At 39.1% G+C, this 21,917-nt stretch overlaps 1 protein-coding gene across 7 annotated transcripts in view; it reads right to left on the minus strand.

The window, feature by feature from the left end:
* Positions 1-21,917, minus strand: part of CAMKMT (calmodulin-lysine N-methyltransferase) — a 429,706-nt gene that overhangs the window by 157,538 nt on the left and 250,251 nt on the right. For 6 of the 7 annotated variants that reach the window (XR_012059060.1, XR_012059061.1, XM_072937783.1 and 3 more), the window contains exons 4-6: positions 6,220-6,280; positions 4,183-4,237; positions 3,055-3,118 (exon numbers count right to left, since the gene is read on the minus strand). Coding sequence is in view for 5 of the 7 variants with exons in the window: in XM_072937783.1 (XP_072793884.1) it covers positions 3,055-3,118; positions 4,183-4,237; positions 6,220-6,280 (180 nt within the window). In the remaining 2 variants the exon portion in view is untranslated. The remainder of the gene's footprint in view (positions 1-3,054; positions 3,119-4,182; positions 4,238-6,219; positions 6,281-21,917) is intronic. The other variant, XM_072937784.1, reaches the window with a different exon arrangement.

Consider the following 21,917-nt stretch of genomic DNA (forward strand, 5'->3'; position numbering starts at 1 on the left):
CTTTGTTCCCTTTGGATGTGGATAAAACACCATCTGTAGGGAGAGGCAGCTCCCAGGTAGCGGGGTTTGGGGTTAGACTCAGTGGTGCAGTAAAAGGACCAAGGAGAACCTCAGGAACATCTACCCATGAGTCTGAGAAAATATTTAGGATTTACAACATTCCCTTATACCTCAAGTCTTAATCTCTTTTCAAATATCTCTGTTGAATAAATCTCCAATCCACATTTAGCTTTCTACGTTTATGACATAGCCAAATCTATCTGATACATTCAAGGAGACAATAAATAACCTTACAACTGGTTGATATGTTTCTATGATATAAAGATGTAGAATGTATCCATTCATTGCCTCATATATTCCAAAAATAGAAATGAGAAGATAAAAAGGAAATTTTAGAAAACGCTATATTTTTTAAAGCTTAAGAGACTAGGAAGTAAGACTCAGTGGATTCATTAAATTCAGATGCCAAGAGCAACAGAAATAATTTTTTAAATGATGAGAATAATATACAGGCCAATACTCAGATGCGATGTGTGATTGCCAGGTCGATTTTCAATTACATTTCACTGATGTATTCATTTGTTTCTTAATGTGCTCATCTTGCCCATTAAGAATAATTAGCAGCTTTGCTTAGAGATTTTCTGGCTTCTGGCAATATTTCTCCCTCTTTTTTTGTTGACATCCACTTTTACTTTTTAGAAAGTAATTCTTGGATAATATCCTACAACTGCTATATAATTTAGGCTTCCTAAAATTTTAAAGGAAAGATGTAAACAGTAATTTTTCAATGAGTTTGTTCCAGTCTATATGCATCAACAGTATGTGATTCAGCGAATTAGTTATGCTTACAGAAAGTGGGCACACAAATAGAAAAAAAATTTTTTCATTCATATTAACCTCACTCAGTAAAACAGCTGACAATGAATGCCAGTTGTAAGGTCTGTGAGCAAATCAAGAATAACATTTGTATTTAAAGCGGGAAAAACACACTGCCAATTTTTAAGGCTTTATGCGTGCTTTTTGCCTCTTAATTAAAAACATTAGACCTAGTTACAACAGAAAAAGGCACACCGACACAGAACAAGTGCATGGTAACAACTGAACTCTGTCAGGCAAATCCTAAAAGATGAAATAAAAAACTCTACCAGTTTTGGTCTGCATCCTGAAAGGACCTACTTTATCTACATTGTAAAGTTCTTCCCCTCCTGCCCTTTGGCACCCCGCTATATTAAACCCATTGTAAAACCCAGCACAATAAAGCACTCTCAGGGCTGAGCTTCTGAGGACCAAATGTTAAAAATCCATTTTCTTGGGAGGGGGCTGTACCAATCATTTCTTTGAAAGGCCGGCAGAGTGAATACAGAAGCTGAGGTTTCCTCTCTGATTTCGAGGGCTGGCGTGGCATCTTTGCTGTTTTAAAGCAAAGGTGCATTAATTAATGACATTAGCATTGCTTCCCTTTGTTGGAAGCTCTGTAGTTTAGCTCAATAATCATTTTAGTACAATTAAATTTACATACTGACCCCAGATGCTTCCCAGAGTTTTATAAAAGTTCTAATTGGTTTCTGATGCTATTAAATAAGACACCTGCTGACTTGAGAAAAACCTCAGGTTGCTGGGCCTAATCTGAAAGTTTCTGTGGCTAAAATGACCTTCTCTTTCCCAGTAATCCTGTTTCCCGCCCCCGCTAAAAAAAAAATCCACTGGGGCTGAGCCAGCATACCTGACTTCCTGTTGCTCTCTGTGTTCCCTGACATGTGGAGGAGGAGCGGAGTGAAATGATACAGTGCACGGAAGCACTCAGAATAAAGCAGAATGAATGAAACATCAGCTCATCCTCAGGAATATTTTGAGAAACTTGCGACAGTCTGAAGATCATGATTAAAATCCTGCATTTTAAAAAAGGAAGCACCTTTTGTGATCTCTTTCCCTTGTGTGAAAGGCCACGATTGTGATTGGCTGTTTTTCCTTCCTGAATTTTTTTTTTTTTTTTAAAGTCTGTCAGGCAATTAGCTGGGTGGGGCTCTGGAGAACACAGGAGTGCTGCCGAACAATATTAGCTACTGTGCCTCTTGTACCTCCTTTCTCCTGGGTGAGCAGCCTGATAGAGCTGCTGCAAATTTTTCTCTCAAAAAATTATAGAGCAGAGGTAGAAAAAGAAAATGGAAAATAAGCTTTACAGAAGATGCTTACATCTTCACAAAAATCAAAACTGCTTTGGCATTTTGAGGGTCTAAAATGCAGACACGTAGATTGCCTCTTTCATAGTGCAGATGAAAAATCCAAAAAACCCAAAGCAAATAGATCCTCCACTTCTTCTCTCAATTTCTAACGGCTGTTAACTGCCCCTGAACAAATCAGCTCGATGGCTAAAGTAGCCACAAATTATGCTTGCTTTCTTAGTTAAAGTACAGTTCAATTTTCCTGAACTCTGTGTACATATTAGTAAAGCATAATCTGATATAATGGGGTTTGAATGGTAATAGCATAGCAGAAAAAAAAAGAGCTTTTATAATCCCAGATAAGAGGAAATAATGAAAAACTGATAGCTGTTTCCAGTGGGGAGATGTAGGGAACTCCTCAGGAATTACAGTAGGTACAATATTAAATGGTCCACACGTACAATATCAAACAGAAGAAAGGTAATAATGAACGTGAAGCTGGAAGTTAATTTTTGCAAGCAATATCCCATATAATAAATGTTAAATCATTTCTTTTATACTGGCAAATTTCAATGAAAATAAAAGGACAAGAAGGCTTGAAAATTATTATGAAAACAACTGTTCTTATTGCCTTAAGCAGTCCACAAATCATAGGCTCCTTTAATAAGAAGTGACTATAAAAACCCATCGAAATTTAAAAGAAAGACACTTAGTCGTATCCCATGAATTCCATATATTTCTACTTTTTCTTAATTACTTATCGTGTGTGTTGGGGGGAGGTGCGGGGAACTCTCTTTTAACACCCCATGCTGTCTTTCTTTATATCAATTGTTACTCAGCCGGGGAAAAGGAATGAGCACAACAAACCGGTTTTCTATCTGAATAAGGATACTTCTGATGGCCTTTTCATTCCCATCAGTTAACAGAACTTCTTTGACATCTGCAGAAATAGCAACCTGAAAAAAAAAAAAAAAAAAAAGAGGGAGCACAGCAAACAATGAGCAAATATGCTTGTCTGTGTAGAAGTGAAGACAGGAGTGACAAGCCTTCAGTATCATGCTTCCTCACCTATTTCTCTGTAACAATCTTCAATCTTTTTTCATTTTATGTCTGCATTATTTTAATCATTCAATCAAATCAGTCAATACTTTTATCATTCCATTTGCGGGAGCCTCTATCTTGCTATCATTCTGTTCGGTAATTGCATTGTGACAGCGGATGATGGTATTCTGAGAGGCTTTCATTTGTGGGCTTCTGTTTATCTAGGAGAGCCATCATACATGGCTGTCACTCTGCCTTTCAGCTTGCTTCTGTCTGACTGCCTGATGCCCTTCATATAACTTTGCATTGCAGGCAGATGGCTTTGTGAGGGTAATTTTTTTGTGAGCTTTGACATGCTCGCACATTGGGCTGTAACCCTGACACATTGTGTAAGAGCGACAGGTTTGTCAAATGCCAATCAGTGTAACAATATGCTTTTATTTGTAGAGACATAAAAACTTGTCTAATGCACTGTGCTGCTACATAATATCTCCTGAATACATGACTCAGAACCCAGAGAATGGGGAACGACGTTCCTGAATGGCCAATCTCATTCAAAAGAATCTAATTACTGAGCGCTCTGGATCATGTTTGTTGGTGTAATAATGCAGGCAAAACATTAGCAGCTATATCATGGTGCTCCAACTGTGATTCGCCGGGCTATTCCCATATCTTAGCAAATGGGACTCTAATCTGAAAAAAAAAAATGCTTTTGCTATGGCGAAGAAAGACCGTGCGAGGCCTGGAATGTCACAACAAGCGATATTGACTACACTGAGGTAAAATGTTTCTGCTCATCGAGGCAACCATAAAATCAATATGATCCGAAAGTAAGTCAATCTAGAAGGTCTCTCAAGACCCGGCAGCTTGACCGCAGCTGATGCTGTTGACGGTTCTCTGACCCAGCAGTTGGAGGCCCTGGAACATTTTTCCTTTTGTTCCTCCCTCTGAATGGGATTGGAATTGAGAAAAGACCTACCATGAGCCCAGCCAAGCATGTCATGCCACCCCCTAGCTCACACACAGCAAGGTCCCTGAAAGAGAGAAAAGAAATGGTAGAACCCATACAAATTAGATGAAAATGGTCAGAGAGATATATATGTTACAAGAACAAATTGCCATCTGCAGTAAGAACGGCGCTACCAGGAAGTTGTGGAGACAAGACTAGGCTACCTCATGTCGTTTTGCGTTTTAAAAATAATTATGAAATAGAAAAGTCACAAAGCAGGCGAATCAGTGGGGGTTCCCTCATTAGTGTTCACTGCAACATTACCACCGCTGAGCTGAAAAATCTGAGAAGGTTCCCTTTTTTCCCTTGTCAATGGCGCTGTCTTTTAGAACTAAACTAGCTAGAGTAGCGAAAGATAATTGTTAGGGAAGGATAACACTGTTAATCCACATTCATTCTTTCAAAAACAGTTAGACAAGTAAATGAAGAATATACGTGAGTGTGTATATACCTATATTTATAGTCACATACACTCAACACACACACACACACAAATACATGCAATCTTGAATTAAAAAAAAATTCTAAAACAAACTGAAACATTTGGGAAAGCTGAACTGCCCTCATAAAGAACAACTACACAAAGTGCATTTAGCAATTAACACTTAAATCACAATTAACCCCAACACAACACAGTGAATAAACAATGCGGGGACATAATATGGGTGAGCCAGCAGACCCAGGCTAAATAATGACTGGGCTCTGACTTCATCGCTCGGAAGTAAAGCAGCTCAGAGTTAAAGCTGACAGTCTGGGGTGGCGCTCTGCACGTACCTCCCCCTTTGTACCTAAATATCAGCCCTCAACGTGTGACATTCTTGCCCTGGCTCACTGCTCCCTGATTGGAGCTCCAGGCAAGATGAAGCCCAGCGAGAGGAGGAAATGCCAGGCTTCAAGGGCAGCGCTGCAGCCCAATTCAGCACTGCCCTGTTCTTCCCCTTATATGCTTAGCCCCTTAAGATTGTTTCTTCTTGTTTCTTCTTCCCAGTTTGGGAAGTTTATTACCTCAACAGGAGAAAAGAGAGAGAGAGAGAGAATCAAGGGAGAGGAGAGAGGGAAGAGAAGGAGAAGAAGCCAAGCCAGGGCGTTCATATTCCGAAATACATTTAATGAGTATCTAGGCGTTCAAAGCAATTACAGGCTGGTTGGTAAATACGGACCCACAGAGCTTCAAAAACTACATATTATTGACCCAGTCCTGTAAGTACATATTGTTAAAACACACACCCAATCTTATAAGTACATATTGCTAAAATGATCAGCTTGTCTGGAATCATAATGGGCTATTCAGGAAGCATGTATTGGATGACTTTTATAAAATGAGAATTAAAATGAAAAAAAAACCTGTATTTCCTGGGTCTGCCAAACATCTTTAGCATTTTTAAATAAAAGGAGTTTTTGTTTTCTTTTTCCTGAATCCCATCTATGGGTTTAATCCATAGTGCACATTGACAGTTGAAAACATTTATTTCTATAGCAGGAATCTGTAATTGTAATTTATATTTACAAATACATTTTGTGAGGTATATAAAATACCTTTACAATCAGGGGTGGGAAGGCATCTTTAAATAATAGCTGTGGGGTATTTACTTATCAAATATTCTGTAGTGACTTTCCTAGCAGAAGTTTAAAGAATGTCTTTATCGTTTTTGTTTTTTTGTTTTTGACCTTCGCAATCAGTAAGGATTGATTGGAGCTTCACTTTTGTTTCCCCAAAATCAAAGTGAAATAAAATGTCTTGAGTGGAAATCAAAAGCCTTTGACATATAGCAAAAAGCTTGCTGTGCAATATTAGTACCCAAAGGCAATTCAGATGTCCTTTTCAGAAGCAACATGTTTTCACCATGACCTTTTTCCCCTTTCCTTTCTTCGTTTTTCTTTCTTTCTTCCTTCCTTTCTTATATTTTTTTAAACAATTTAATTTGAAGAATATAATCATGGCAGTCTTTAATATGCAGATACAATACCCATAGCGGCCTGAACAAATTTTTAAGTGCAGCTTTGTACCTGAATACATCACTGTGCTTGAGGCAGTAGTAAGCCAACACCTCTTCAGCTGGCCAGATGCCTGGAAAACACAAGAGGATACAGACTTTTTGATTATAGAATTTTTTTTTCTATAATTGCTCTCTATAGTGATTTTCTTAAGAAATGGCTTTTCAAAATAATGTACAGGACAAGCTATTTCAACTTGAATCAAACTTAAATCAACATAATTGTTACCAGTAACGTGTCATATCACATGAGTTTCTCTGGTTGTTGATTATAACTCTTTTCCCAGGAAAATAGTAAAATATCCTAAAACCTTATACTAGATTTCAGTCACAATGAAACAGCAAAAACAATAACAACCAACATGACAAATATCAAACATTAAGTTTTAACAGTATTTTAGGTAGATCTTAATCTAGTACAGGAACCTTCTTTTTGGCCAATTCATAAGAATCAGTTGAAGACCTACTGTATACGCAGCCCATATTAGCAAAAATAAATGAAAAAATCACTTGCCGGAGCACAGATAGAACCACTAAGGTCATTATAGCTTTCTGTTTGATTCCATAATTTTTTAAAATATGCATAACTATTTCCTTTCTTTCATTACAAAGTCAAACTGGAATATAAAATTGAGAAATTTAAATTTCACCAATTTTAGTTCATCTTTAAATTTAACAATAATCCTACCCACTAAATTCCACGAAGGGGCATTTTCTAACATCATCATCTGTACCTCATTTATTTAGAAGACTTACATAGTTGTCATAAGTGAATATGAACTGCTTAAAGAGAAGACAAACATGCTTGGGAATGAGAGTTTCTAGTGGTTATCATAGTACGGTAGTAAGATTACAAGTGTTTTTAATGTTTTTCTTTACACTTTTTGTATTTTCTAAATTTTTACAGTGAATCACTCACAGAATCAGAATAAACTATACCCTCGTACAAATTATGTTTCCCGCATGGTCAGACTCAAAGATCGGGATCAGGCAGGGCACCAGGCATCCACACTGCCTGGGGTGGAGAATGCCACGCGGTCCTGGGAGAGCAGTGTGTGTTCACTGCCTTAGCACCAAGCACTCTTCTAATGGGCCCTGATGCAAAGTTGAAACACCTAGTGCGACTTAATTTTCTTTTCCCAGATGCATCTCCAGCTTTAAGGAGTAAGAAAGGCAAAGATTTCAGAGAAGATGATGTCAAAGAAATGGTAAGTAAAATCCTAGGAGAATCAATGGATAAACATACGAACAGCAAAGAACGACTCTAGAGCGTGTGCTGCAGGAAAGTCCAGTCACGTGTCCGAACTAGCTCATTCCTGGTAGAAATGACTTGTCGGGGGAGAAACAAAGGCAACCAGCAAGAAGTGTCTGGAGTCATATTTACAAGGAAAGTCAGGGAGGCAGTGGAGTGTAGCAGTTAAGATCGCAGGGACTTACGAAGCAGACTCATTCAGCTCCTGCCCCAGCTCTGCATTCCCTAGCTGAGTGACCTTGGATGGGTTACTGAACCTCTGTGCCTCAGACTTTTCGTCTGTAAAATAACGTAACTGTAGTACCGACCTCACAGGATTGTTGTGAGGATTAAATGAGTGAAGTATGTGAAACATACTTAGGACTTTCCAACTTACAACAAGCTCAAAGAAAAAGAAAATTATGTGTTGTTAATGCTATTCTCTTGCAAAGCAGGAGAGAAGAGTGGAAGAGAGACTATGTAAAGCCCAAACGATTATCCTAATAACCAGAACAGATGAAGAACGTTTTTGACCTTCTCCTAATCATGAACTTGGCATGACCCCAAAGTCCTAATATCTGGCATACCCTCACATAAAAAGAACTCCATAAACACTAAAGTATGTAATAAAATTCTCTAAGGGGAGAGCCCAAGACAGTGTTCTACACTAAGTGAATATAGTCACCACAATAATGAATTTCTTTATGCCTTAGTAGATGGTTTTGAGGTTTAAAAAATAATGATAGGGGAAGGGTATTTAACTAAAATTCACATCTTGATTAAGTACAAAAAAGGTGACTTCTAAAATGCATAGTCTTTTAAAGTAGTTTTACAATTTTCTCCCAAAAATTACAGAGGTTGATTTTTTAACTAAATGAAATACAAGAAGTTCAAAGAACAAAGTTTAAAAATCACCTAAAATCCACTACTTGTATCTAATCACTTAACATTTTGGACATCATTTCAAAAAAAGAAAATCTCTCTAGGCATAAAGATATTTTACATAAGTAGGATTTTCTTATGGAGGCATTGAATAATCTCATTTTGCCCCACTTAGTATGGAATGGATAGCATCTCATGACAATAAAAATATACTATGCTCGCATCATTATTTTTAATGACTGCCTAAATATTTTATGTTTGTATCATAATTTATTTAACCAGTTTCCTTTTGATAGACATTTAAGTTAACTTCTAAGGTTTTGTTATGCGATTATAAACAGTGGTACGATGAAGACACATTCTTTTTCCCCCAATGAAAAATTTTTCTCTGTAGGTCAAATACTCAGAATCGGGAGATCTGGTCAAAAGTCAAGTACATTTCACATTCTGATATATCAAACTGTCCTCCAAAAAATCTGTACCAGACCACACCCATAATAAAAGTGTTTATTTCTTCTAAGTCTTGCCCTTGATAGCGTTTTGATTACCTATTTTATTTTTGCTTATCTGTAAGCTTTTAAGTTATCTCAGTGCAAATCAAAAACTACAATGAGATATCACTTCATACCCTCTATGATGGCTGTACTCAAAAAGTCAGACAATAACAAACGTTGGCGAGGATGTGGGGAAATTATGTAGAATGGTTCAGCTACTTTGGAAAACAGTGTAGCAGTTTCTCAAAAAGTTAAATGTAGAATTACCATATGACCCAGCAATGCCATTCCTAGGCATATATCCAAGAGAAAAGAAAACATGTCCACACAAAAACCAGTACACAAATGTTCATAGTAGCATTATTCACCTTAGCCAAAAAGTGGGGACAACCCAAATGTTCATCAACTAAATGAATGGCTAAATAAAATGTGGTATGACCATGCAATAGACTATTATTTGGCAACAAAAAGAAGTACGGATTCATGTTACAACACAGATAGAACCTGAAAACATTATGCTATGGAAGAAACCAGACATAAAGGACCACATGTTTTATGCTTACCCTTATGTGAAATGACTGCTAATGGGTCCGAGGTTTCTTTTAGATGTGATGAAATATTCTAGAACTGATTGTGGTGATGGTTGCACTCCTCCATGAATATACTAAAACCCACTGGGTGAATTGTACAGTATGGGAATTGTATCTCAATAAAGCTGTTATCATCAAAAGTGTTCTCATTCCATTTGAGAGAGTGTAATGGCCTTTTAAAAATATTTTTTAAAAGAAGTTTTACATATATATAGTTTAAAGAGCCACTGAGTTTTATAAGACCAGTTAGGACAAACAGTAGTCCCCAGCCCATCTGCCCAAATCTTTCTCCTTCCTCAGAAACTACTATTGTCAGTTCTTTTAGCTGATTCTTCTGGCAATTATTCCATTTTTCCATAACAGGCTTGTACTATTACTCCTTGATTTTTCAGTTTTAGACAAAATCTGATGACCCTCACTATGGAAGAGAGGCATTTTTTACTTTTCTCTCTATTCTCTCCCCACACCGCATAAACCACGCTCCTTAGCCACCCATCACCACTGTCTTCCTCATATAGCTATATTATCATTTGGTAAGGTCACTACTCATTGTCAATTTTATTATAACCCTGAAATAGAACTGAGCCATGTAGTAAACCAGGATTGATTTTTCTCTCATGGAAAATTTTTTTCCCCTCTCTGGAGTTTATAATTGTATTTTTCCCTCCTCATTTGCTAAGATTTCAATCTCGAAATCCAGTTGTCAATTTCTCCTTTCAATACAGTCCCTCACATCCGGTGTTCTATCAGCCTCATGAGGAAATCTCTCCTGTGTCTCCTGACTTGCCTTAGCCTGGACTGAATGCCCTCTATGCTCCATGCACTGCTGATACACATCTTCACTACCATTCCAGCCTTGCTTTGGCCCTTCTGCTGTGTTCCATCTCTTGTTTCCTCTGTCCTTTGTCTTCCTTCCTTCATCTACTTCCTCAAGTATCTTCTTGAAGAAAAGTGCATGGAAGGTCAATGTTTGAGAACTTGAACGATTCAATGGGTAATTTCGATTTGGAAGAGCCAAGTTCTTCAGTTCTTGGAAAGGTTCTTGGGAACTTCCACTGATTATTTCCTTACCTCCATTTTTATCTGTCCTCTTTCTCTGAAACTCATGGTGTGGAGGTTGACTCTCCTGAACTCATCTTCTCATTTTCGTGTCTTTTTCTTTCCTGCTCTCCCTCTCTTACTGTTTTCTACTTTCTTTGAAATTTTCTCAACTTTCAATTCGAACCCTTTTATTGTTCCTTTCATTTATGCTGCTGTTGGTGGTAATTCCCTGAATATTTCTTTTTAGAGCATCTTACTCCTGTTTCGTGACTGCAGTATCTTCTAAAAATTATTTGAAAATATTAATTATAGTTTAACTTTTCTTCTCTTCACATAGTCTGCTTTCTTCATGTTGCTTTTTTTCTGTTAGTTTTGGTACCTGTCACATTAAAAGCTTTCCTCAGATATATCTGGTAATTCTCTGTTGTTTGCAGAAATGTAATTATGGAAGAGAAAAGGCTGATTGGAGGTGAAGAGGGCTGAGTGGTGTGGGTAGGGTGTGGGTGGCGAGGCTCAGCCCTCAGTGTCCATCGGTTCACCTAGTCCCTCCAGCCTGCCTTTGGTGCAGCCTCTGATTTCAGCTGTGCCTGTTGTCCCTTGATTTAACCCTTTCCAGAAAATATACCTCCTCTTCCGTTGGCAGTATAGAAGGGGCAGTCACCCAGCAGCCTGGAATGGGGAAATAACTGCTTCTTAAACCACTTTCAGTCAATCCTCCTTATTTTAGCCCCTCTCAACTCCTCCTTTTAGAATTACCTGGTGCCACCAGTTTCTGAGCCTTTCAAAATTTCAGAAGTATGATTGGGTTGGCTCTCAACTTTCCCTACTGCTGGCTTTCTCATCTCTTGCTAAGTCAATGACTTCACACCCATTTGCTTCCCAGCTTCAAAACTACGTTGTCTGTTCCTTCATTCTATCATCCTTGTGGGTTTATGTCTTAAAAGCATCCCTTTACAGTGGTTCTCTTTCATGAAACAGAAACTCATTGTAAAAGTGATGAGAATAATTTTTAGAAGGACACACGAGCTATGGCAAGGGTTTTTTCTTTTTTTTTTTTCCTCAAGATTTTTATACTCCATTAATAATATTGTAGGGTTCTATTAATCAATTATAGGCACTTCTGCTAGATTCTTAATGTCACCCGATGAGGCCAGGCAGAATGCCCACAGTGGCATTTAGAGTAGCTAAAGCATTGATCCCCCTAAAAGCATTGCAAAACATTTAAATTAATGGCTTATTTGTGATAACTTGTTTTCTAAAACACTTGCCATGAATGAGGACACCCTTGGCTGAGCTGTAGATTCTTTTGGAAGAAGAAGTGCTCTGGTGGATGTAACTAAAATGAAAAGCTGCTCATGCTGGAATGGGTAGGTAAATCTCTTGGGCTGCTTTCAGTGTTTACACTCTGTCTCCTCTTCCTTAAACATTCCTGCTTTGTCACTGATGTTTCATCCCAGAGCAGAAATCCATAAGGAGACTACAGAATGCTCCATGACTATTTACTGGGCATCTACTATGTTTCACGCCCTGTGGATCAGCAGGGAATGGTACAGCATGGGTCCTGCAGATTCAGTCTAGTTAGGGAAGGAGACTATTAAACAAGTAATTACACAAATAATGAGCCTAATTATAACTGTAAATAAATGTTGTATAGGAAACAATAGAGGCTGCTTCTGAGAACCCATCATAAGGGACCTGACCTAGTTGGAGGGGAGGTTGGGAGGGTTAGGAGGAGTCCCTTAGGGAACACTTCCCTGTAGAAGTGGCGTGTAGGCGGAGACCCAGATGACAAAGAGCTAAGGAGAGGAGGAAGAGGGACACAGGGCTGGAGGGAATGGTCCCTAGACGAGAAGCCCCATGAAACAGAGCTTTGAAGAGAAGAGTCTAATGTTCTCCGAATGGAATTAGGGTCAGTGGAGCTGTAGAGTAAGTGAGAAAGGAGGAGGTGATACAAGATGAGACTGGAGGGGTGTTTAGGGGCCAGATCTCACAGGTTCCAAGGCCAGATTAAGAATTTTAAATTACACCTAAAAATAAAGGATATGTTTTAAGCTGCAGAGTGGTAAGATCAGATGTACATTTTAGAAGATAAGTCTGGCTACTCTAGAGAAAACAGCTTGGAAGTGGGCAAGAGCAGGCGAGGGAAACTAGGTAGGAGCCACTTCAGCTGGCTAGGTGAGTGCTGAGGGTGGCTGGGGTGATGGTTATGGGAGATAAAGAAAAGTGAAAGGATTTGAGCTATATTTAGAAGGTATAGTGACAAGACTTATTCGTGAATTAGATGAAGGGGGTGGTAGGAGAGAGGGAAGTCTCAAGTATGACTTAGGTTTATGGCACGAAGACATGGATGGCTGATGTATAGCAGAGGCATATAGGATTCTGCTTCAATTTGATGTGTGCTCCTCCTCACGCTGAATTCGTGGTGCGAAAACACCAGCTAGGGGTCTGGGGTCTGACACTGGGTCTGCCACTAACGATCTGTGTGATACTGGGAAGAAAGTTAGCCTTTCCGAGCATCAGTATCCTCTGCAAAATACTAGGCTCAGGTGAGATTATGTCTAGGGGGCCTTCAAGCTATAAAGAGCTACAAGAAAGAAGGCAGATCTCATGCTCTGGAGTTAAATAGAGTTCAGCTTGAATATTGGCTCTTATTGGCTATGTGACCTTGGGCAAGCTACTTAAACATTAAGCCTCATTCATTCATTCATTCATTCATTCCTTCAATACACAGTTACTGGTGACCAGACTGGTTCTAGGAACCGGGGATACAGCAGTGATGCAATCAAAGCCCTTGCCCAAGTAACTTTAACAGGAGGAACAGACAATAAACAGAGTCATTTCAGATACTGATAAATGTTGTGAAGAAAATAAAACATTAATGAAATAGAGAAAAACTACAGGGGTGGGAGGCTGTTGCTAGTTTAGGCAGCAGCATTGCTGGGTAATGCCTCAGTTTTCTTATTTGCTAAGTCAAGCCACTACTTATACTGTTGTTGTGAGGATTAAATGAGATAATGCGTGCAAGGCACTTAGAACAGTGCCTGGCACATAGTCACTTTTCTATCATGTTAGCTATTGTGGCTGCTGCCACTGCCTTTGCTATTGGTTTGACACGTTTCTATCCAGGGAATTTTATCAAGCTGGATGATATTTTTATGATCCTTTCAGGGAAATCATCATTCCTAATTGATAATCCACAAAAATCAAACCAAAACTGTACTTGGGAAAAATCTATTCTAGCTCTGGGAACTTTGAAAATCAACCCTAAGAAGAATTCCATATATAAGGACAATAATGTTCTATACTTGTCCTTCTGCTCTGATCCATGAAGAGATCTGCTCTGAACAGCAACTTATTAAGTGCAGGCCTTCCTATGTGAAGCCAGATCGCTGTGAACTCGGGTCCAGCTGGGTGAAAGGCAACATCTGTGTGACCCAGTGCGGTGAGTGGTGGACACTTGCTCTGTGACATTCTAATATTTGTTGAATGCTGAATGCTGTCCAGGCGCTTTGAGGTAGAAGAGGAAATCAGGGCACTGAGAGACTGAGATCTTCCCCCAAATTAGTCAGGTATCTTGTCAGAGAGTTGGAATTTGACTCCAGGTCACCTGACTCTAGAGCCATTACCCTCAACCTCGGTGCTATCCTGCCTTCCCCTGGATTGCAAAAACAAGGGTCCAAATGAATTGTTCTGCGATTTCATTTCTTCTCCTGTTCCTGGGGAAGCCAACTGATACAGAGCATAAATAAGCATGTGGAAGTGAAGGCACGCAAAACATGACCCAATTATTTCAATAATAAATTCTTCTAGGACTACAAGCTGGGTCGGTTTATGGGTGTGATTTGATTAGAAATGCATTAAAGTTTAAAGCTTACATGTTAATTCAGATACCTATTAATGTGATGATTATGAGGTAAGGGAAAGAAGAAAGGAGGCCCAGATCCAGCATGAAGCAGGGAGGGGAAGTCTTCAGGGACTCGTGTTCCCCAGACCCCAGCCTTCAGTCCAATGGTCAGCTTTAGAGCAGATGCTGGGAAAGTAAGTAAGAGGCAGATGAGAAATGGAGACAGGATGAGGAAGATGCTGAAGCACCACTGAGAAAAAGGAATATGCCACAGCCACAGCCACAGCCACAGCCTCAGCCACTCATAGAGTGGAGACGTGAATTTGGAAGACAGCTCTGAGGCTTATTAGCTTGAGATCTTAGCAAGTCACTTAAGCTCTCCTTGCATCAGCTCCTTCTCTGGAAGTAATACTGTCTACGCCGTAAGTCTAGATGTGAGGACTGAATGAAGCAGAAGTCAGCGCAGTTAGTGTCTGCTGTTGTTATTATTATTAGCATCACTCATTGAACCCTTACTACTTGGCAAACACTGGGCTGTGTACTTTAAATAGATTATCTCATTTAATCCTTAAAACAACTCTGTAAGGTATGCACTGTCATGACCAGTTAAGGGGCACACCCAGGCACAGCAAAGCACAGAGCTTAAATGGCATAGCCAGGCTGACAGCCCACATACCCAGTCTCTGAAGCCCAGTCTCTTAGTCGTTACTCCAATTGCCGCAACTCCAGTGGCCGGTTCTGCAATCAAAAGAACTAGTTTCTTCTCATGACTCGATCAATAACTAATCTGGGGACTTTGGACAAATCATATTTGGGCTCTAGCTTCAAGAATAAAATGGAAGGGCCAAACTGATTTCTGAGAACTCTTCCAACTTTAAATCCAATGTCACCATTATATTGTGCATCTCCAAACTAAAGCTATAAAATTGTTAGTGGGCTTTAGTCCATGACATTTTAAAGAAATTAGGTTGGTTAAATATTTTATTTGTACAATAATCTCAAAGTTAAACCCCTAGTCTTCAGAGCATACCCATCTTAATCGAATCAGAACTGCCTTTGTTAATTAAATCTCATGGCTTCAGAAGAAAACTTTTTTTTTATATCTTTATATTCTAGTGGTGATAGCTTTTTATTTATTTAATCCAGCATATTAATAACAGACAACTTTCTCAAGTCCAATTTTCCCTTTCCAGTATTGAGCACAGTTCTCAGATACATGCTATATTTTTTCCTCAAATACATTTCCTCTTCCACAGGGTAACAAACTACCTTTTGGGCAGAAGAAATTCTTCCAAGGTCTCAAAGCACAGGTAGAAGAACATCTCCCCATGTGAGCTCTCTGGGTGAATAAATGCTCCATCTCCATTGGTCAAAGAGGATGTCAGAAAATGAGAACAGTCATTTCTAGGAAAGGTAGACCCAGAAAATCAGACCAGAGGGCTCCTAGCAGGAGGGAAACATGGCCTGGGTTTCCCCAGAAACACAGCATATCCTTCCCACAGGGGAAAAAAAAAGGAAGACTTTCATTGCCAGTTTTACTCCAAGTAACATCCTCCCCTATGGCTTTCTGTGCTCAGTGTCCTCAGGGTGGGATCCCAAGCCATCATTTTGATGAGATCACCCTGTTTCATTTTGAAACAGGACTGTGTTATGTCTTGAAAAGTCACGTACAAGCAGCAATGTGTTGAATGGAGTGGAACGAAGAGGCAAGTATTAGAAATAACTATTAGTGTTCCTTATCTTAGGTATGAGCCACTTCGTCGATGCACACACTCCTTACGCAGGACACCAAAGGATAGTGAGGAGGGTGTGGTCCTCCCCGCATTCCCCATGATTTGTGAATTTGATTTCTACAGCAGCTTCCTGCCTTGGAGTCCAGCTTTATCTCACTTCTGATTAAACACTGTGACTGAATTCCAAACAAATCGAAAGCCTTGTGTTCCATGTGGAGTGTACGCTCCGTGCATTTATGAAAGCCCCCCTGGAGAGAAAATGGTATTCAGGAGGCATGTGTTACAGGTGCCAAAGCCACAACGCACATGTATTAAATGGCCCTGGGAGTAGGCTAGTTAGGCAACAGAATTTATTTAGGAAGACACGCATCCTAGTGTTTCAAAACTGCCTTCATTCCGAATTCCTCCTCTTAGGAAGGAGGATGAGGAGGACCACTTCCTTTTCTAGCAGGAATTGCCATTAGCAAGTTCCAAAAGGTAAAACACCATTTGGCAAATTGACCTCGTGAATAAGGCAACATCTTGGTGAGGCTCAGTCTAAACCCACTTTAAACAAACCCCTGACTGCCATTCTATCAGAAGGAAGATGTATGATATTCAGAGAGCTAAAAACCAAAACAAAACAAAACAGTGAGAGACTTGGCTGGGGATCTCAGCGGTGCAAAATGACCAGGGCCCTATCCTTCCTGTCTCCTGCCTCATCATTATTCATTGATATGAGGGAAACATGAGGGTCTGCTCTCCAGAAATTTCTGCTGGTGCATGAGCTTGGGCAGCTCACTGCAACTAATGTGGAAATGTAGTGCGAGGCACGTCCTGGCTGTAAACACAGTGGTCCTGCTCTGTCGGGGCCATCTACAAACGGCTCCAACCAACTTATACTATTGTCTATTGTCTTTAACACCTTTTTGTATTTTTTAAAAAAAAAAGAATTTGATTTTATTTTCTTTCCCCAGTTTTCAAATAGTCATTAAAAATTAAACAACACTGGGGAAAGCCTTTTGTGATTATAGCCTTCATTCTCCTGCAACAAACTGGATCTATAAATTCACGTACCATTGTAGATGTAAATTACAAAATTTATATTCAACTATATTAAAACATCTATTCCAAAAATGATTACCAGTTGTGAAAAGCAGACAGGCTTATCACTTGCTGTCAGTTGTTCATGTCTAGTTAAGCAATAATGTGCTAAAACTGCTCTTTTGTTTTGTGTAAGAATTTTGGCAATAGAAGAAATGAACACTCGGTTAATAAAAACTCAGGCTGCTTTTTGCTTTGATGGAGGAAGCAGCTGCCTGTTTTCATTTGCTGCAGAGCAGCAAAACCCATCAATATAATAAGCAGCTTAGATGCATCCATCCACAGCATCTGTAAGGATATAGGGCTATTCGCTCAAAACCAATCCCTGGTTTAATTTTAACAAAGATGTGTCTGACATATTTGAAAATGCATTATAATAGGTTGTGAAACATGAACAATTTCTCTTTCTTTTAAATACTTTTTTTTTTTGACGGATCTGAAAGGGTGGTATACATAGCTGAATGATAGCAATGATAAAAACCAGTCCAAACTGTGATGCTGTCCTAAAACAAGACCAAGGAAGAAAGCAAATCAAGGGGCAGTTATTTCATTCTCTTCAAAGTGAAAGTAATTCATTTAAATACGATTTCCTTCAATTATTAATTCAAACAAATATTTACTGAATCCTTACTATATACTGAATTGGGCTAGATATGGAGGCTGCATTTCCTACTTTCAATGACTTCACTCTTCAGGGGAAAAGATGGTGACAAAAATATAAGGAAAACAATGCAGTAAGCACAGGGACATAGATATGCAGTTTTCTATTACCTTTTTACTTTTCAAAAATTCAAATGAGTATAGGAAACTGTGGAAACTATTCAACATAAAAATTAAAAATCAAATACTGTCTCCTCTATTATACAGTCACACACTTTGTTAGGTATACCCTTAAGAAAAGACAATCTGCTAAAAAAAATTGAATTATGTTTAAACACATGTCAAACTGTTTACTGGTGTAGCCAAGAATTATCACACTTTGGAGAGAAAGTTTTAGGATTTTAAGTTTTGTTTGGACAGCCTCTAATTTTACAGTAACCATTAGATACTTTCACACGATCATGAATACACCATGTGGCAAGTCTAATAGAAAACACAAACTTGAAAGCAACTCACAGTGTGATGCTGTATGCTCTGGCTAGTAAACATGCTAAGTGATTCTTCTATAATTTTAGTGTCAGGTGGCATTCCAAAAAGTCAGATAATTCTAAAACCCTCCTCTTTTTCTGATTCAATATCAGATAAGTGAGCATCTCAGTATCATCAACTAGAGACCTATCTGATGGTTTACATGAATGTAGGTTGGCCCTCAGCTTCTTAGATGTCAAATTTAAATGAGCACTCATTTGCAAAAACACTGAGAAGATGCTCCCATAAATGTAGAGCGAAGGGCTTTCTTGTTCAAACATGCTCACTATAAAACACACATACCTGGGTTTTAAAAATCAACTTTTAATTTTGGAATAATTCTAGATTTACAGAAAAGAAAAGAGTTGCAAAGATAATTCAGAGTTGCTGGATACCCTTCATCCAGTGTCTCTTCTTGTCAACATCTTACATTATCAAAACTAAGAAACTGATGTTGGTACATTAATATTAACTAAATTCATGACTTTATTTTTAATGGAATGGTTACTATTCAAGATGGGGGGTGATGAAGGTTTCTGTCAGGAAGTCACAAATTAAACCAAAAGGACAATACTAGCATCTGTCCTAGCTTTCCTTCCTTAATTCTCTTCCTTCTTCTTAAGTTACTGTAAAGAAATTCATACCAGATTTAAGAGCTAAAATAGGACATACAATGCATATACCTCAGGGTTTAAAATAAAATCTGACCCCATCAAGAGAATTGTGTAGCCAAGTGAGGCCTTGGCTCCCCATTCCTTTGTTGAATGGGCAGAATATTATTTCTAGGTCATTATTCACATAGAAATTCTGATTGCCCCTATTCAATTAATACTTTCATATCACAGTGTGATATGGACCTTATAACCAATCTGTGGCAGCATGAATTGTGAACCACAAAGAAGTCAGAGGTCATTTTCACCCATTCAGAGTGTTTATAAAGCATTCACTGTGCACCCTCTCCTCTCTGTGCCTGCTTTCTCCCCTCCTCTGCTCCACTGCTTAATGGCTGGGCACAATGCTTCCAGAATCCTGCTAAGAATCATGGGCTCTGTACTGGTTAATAGTGGTTTCTTCAAGAGCAAGTTGGAAAGACACTTTTAGAGAGATTCTTTCTAGTTACAATTGGCGGTTGCCATGGACTGAGTTGTGTTCACCCCAAATTCATATGTTGAAACCCTAAATTCCAGTGTGACTATATTTGGAGATTGAGCCCATAAGGAGATAATCAAGGTTATACAATGTTGTCCTAAGGGTGGGGCCTTGATATGATAGGATTAGCACCCTTATAAGAAGAGACTGCTCCTCCCCACCCTGTGCTTGCACAAAGAGGAGGTCATGTGAGCACATGGTGACCTGGTGGCCTCCTACAAGCCACAAAGAGAAGCCTCAGCAGAAACTGATGATGCTGACATTCTGATCTTGGACCTCCAGCCTACAGAGCTGTGACACGCCACCTAGTCTTTGGCATTTTGTTATGGCAGCACAAGCTAAGACAGTGGTCAACCTTTGGTGCCTGATGTTTGGGTGAACACTCCCTCTCAAGCCCCAGAACATTCTAAGCTGAAAGGATTCCCTCCTTAAAATGTAGACAGGGCCCATAGAGCGCAGCCATGGCCCCAGTGGAGCCCCTCACTCTGTCCATTACTTTCTTCCCTCCCTTCCCTTCAGTTTACCCATCTGCTCTTATCTCCTACTCTTTAATTTTCACTGCAGTTTTAGTCCCCCTTTTCCACTTAAAAGAATTCATACTAGAAAAGCAAATATTAATCATACTCTGATGAAGAAATTTTGCTGATCCTACCTTCAAGGTTTCATAAAAATACTTTGATCTGTTTCTTTATGGTGTCTTTGAACATAAACTCCTTGAGGACAGGGAGCTCACTACTTCTCTCACTTCTCTGTGGCATGTTTACATGGTGTATGTGAAGGCAGGCTGAATCCATGTAGAACAGTAGCAAAATGTTCTAAACGTGGAACTCACAACAATGAAAAATGAGTCCCTCTTCTCTTACCAGATCTATTTGCTGAGCTTTATATGCTGTATCTACTCAAGACCTGATTCTACCTGGTAATGCAATCACGGGTCAATTCTTGTGCGGATAAGTTTCTAATTGCACTCAATCCACTTTCACTGGCTTTCTTATCTATATCCACCATCTGCAGAGCTGGCAGGACAATTATCACCAGAAGACAGGAGAGATGCTCCGGGGAGTAAGGGCCTGAGAGGGGCATGCTTACAAGTTTCTAGGCAGCAACAAAGAATCCACATTCAATAGGCCATCTTTTTCTAAATCAATCCTTTTGCCTTGTTCAACAGAGCATGTGTCTTGGGTGCTCATATCTGGGGCTTATCTGTGGATATCTATAAACGTGCGGGTCTCTAATCACAGTAGCTTGGAATGAGTCCCAGAATGGGCCCTTTAAGTGACTTGAGATACAGAAAATGATTTTCTGAGTTGCCTTTTGGAGGGGGGGCTTCTCTTTGCTATGATAAAATCTGTAACCTTAACCCATATAGCAAGGCGTTTTCTCTGAGAATCACAACTCCTTGTGGAGGGCCTTAAAAATATACTATTTAAACCGAACTATTGCTCTGAACTTGACATCACAATTATCTTTCTGTTGAGAAAAATACAGAAATTCTAGAGCTGTTATACTGTTACCAGCCCGTTCACACCAGGACACACGAGTGTTCTTAAGTTGAGATCAAAGTGCACGGGCTGAGTTGTTGAGAGCGGAGAAGTCATCATGGTCTCTATGGACTCATGCTGGACTTCTCAGGACAGAAAACAGATTTCCTTCTCTCTCCAGCAGCAGAGTTCATGTTATCGTGAACTCCATTATTCCTCCTTCTTGGCCCCACCCTCAACAAATGATTGAAAAAATGGCTTCAAGCCCAGAGTGTTGTGTGTAGTCTGGAATATATTTTTCATCCATTTATGCTGCCCAAAGAGATTTTGGCTGAGCAAATACTAGAGTAAAAGTCTAAATTCATTCCATAATTGACACAAAAAACAATAGCCTTTTGGAAGAATATAAAATAGTATTCACATATGATGAGAATAATCAGCTACTGTTTTTTATGGGTGCTTTAGAGAAATCTCAATTTATGAAATAAGGCCTTTAGGTAAACACCTTCTTTAGAATTAAAGGGCTTATGTAACTAGTTAGTGGCTGAGCTTGGGTTAGAACCTCGGTTCCCTAATATCTCACCTTGCTTCTCTTTTCAGAGTAAGAGACTTGAATGATAGTGTAGGAAAGACATCATGATTTGAATTTGCATCCTGTGGAAAGATTTTACCTTTCAGGTGGAAATCAGTGCCTGAAGAAATAAATCATACTCATTCCAATTTTAACATAGTCTCAGACTCTTAGCTATCAATTTTAAGTCCTTTAGGTTTCTATTTCTAAATAAATAGTTTTACAGAAACACTTACTATCTCCAAGCCATGGCCTGGAAGAGACTATAGACATATTGAGCTGCAGCTCTTCTAATATCAGAACCTCTGAACTGAGGCCAGGAAGCAATGTGCAATCTTTGAAAACAGTGACCCCTTTCCCCAGAATGACAATGATTATGTGCCTTGCTTTATAAAATTGAGCTTCTGTTTGTTTTCAGGAAATTTATCATCTAATTGGTCACTATTCTTACCTATTCGAATGTCTCCATGTAATTTGGCTTGCA

This window comes from Vicugna pacos, chromosome 15 (assembly GCF_048564905.1).
Source record: "Vicugna pacos chromosome 15, VicPac4, whole genome shotgun sequence".
Classification (NCBI taxonomy): domain Eukaryota; kingdom Metazoa; phylum Chordata; class Mammalia; order Artiodactyla; family Camelidae; genus Vicugna; species Vicugna pacos.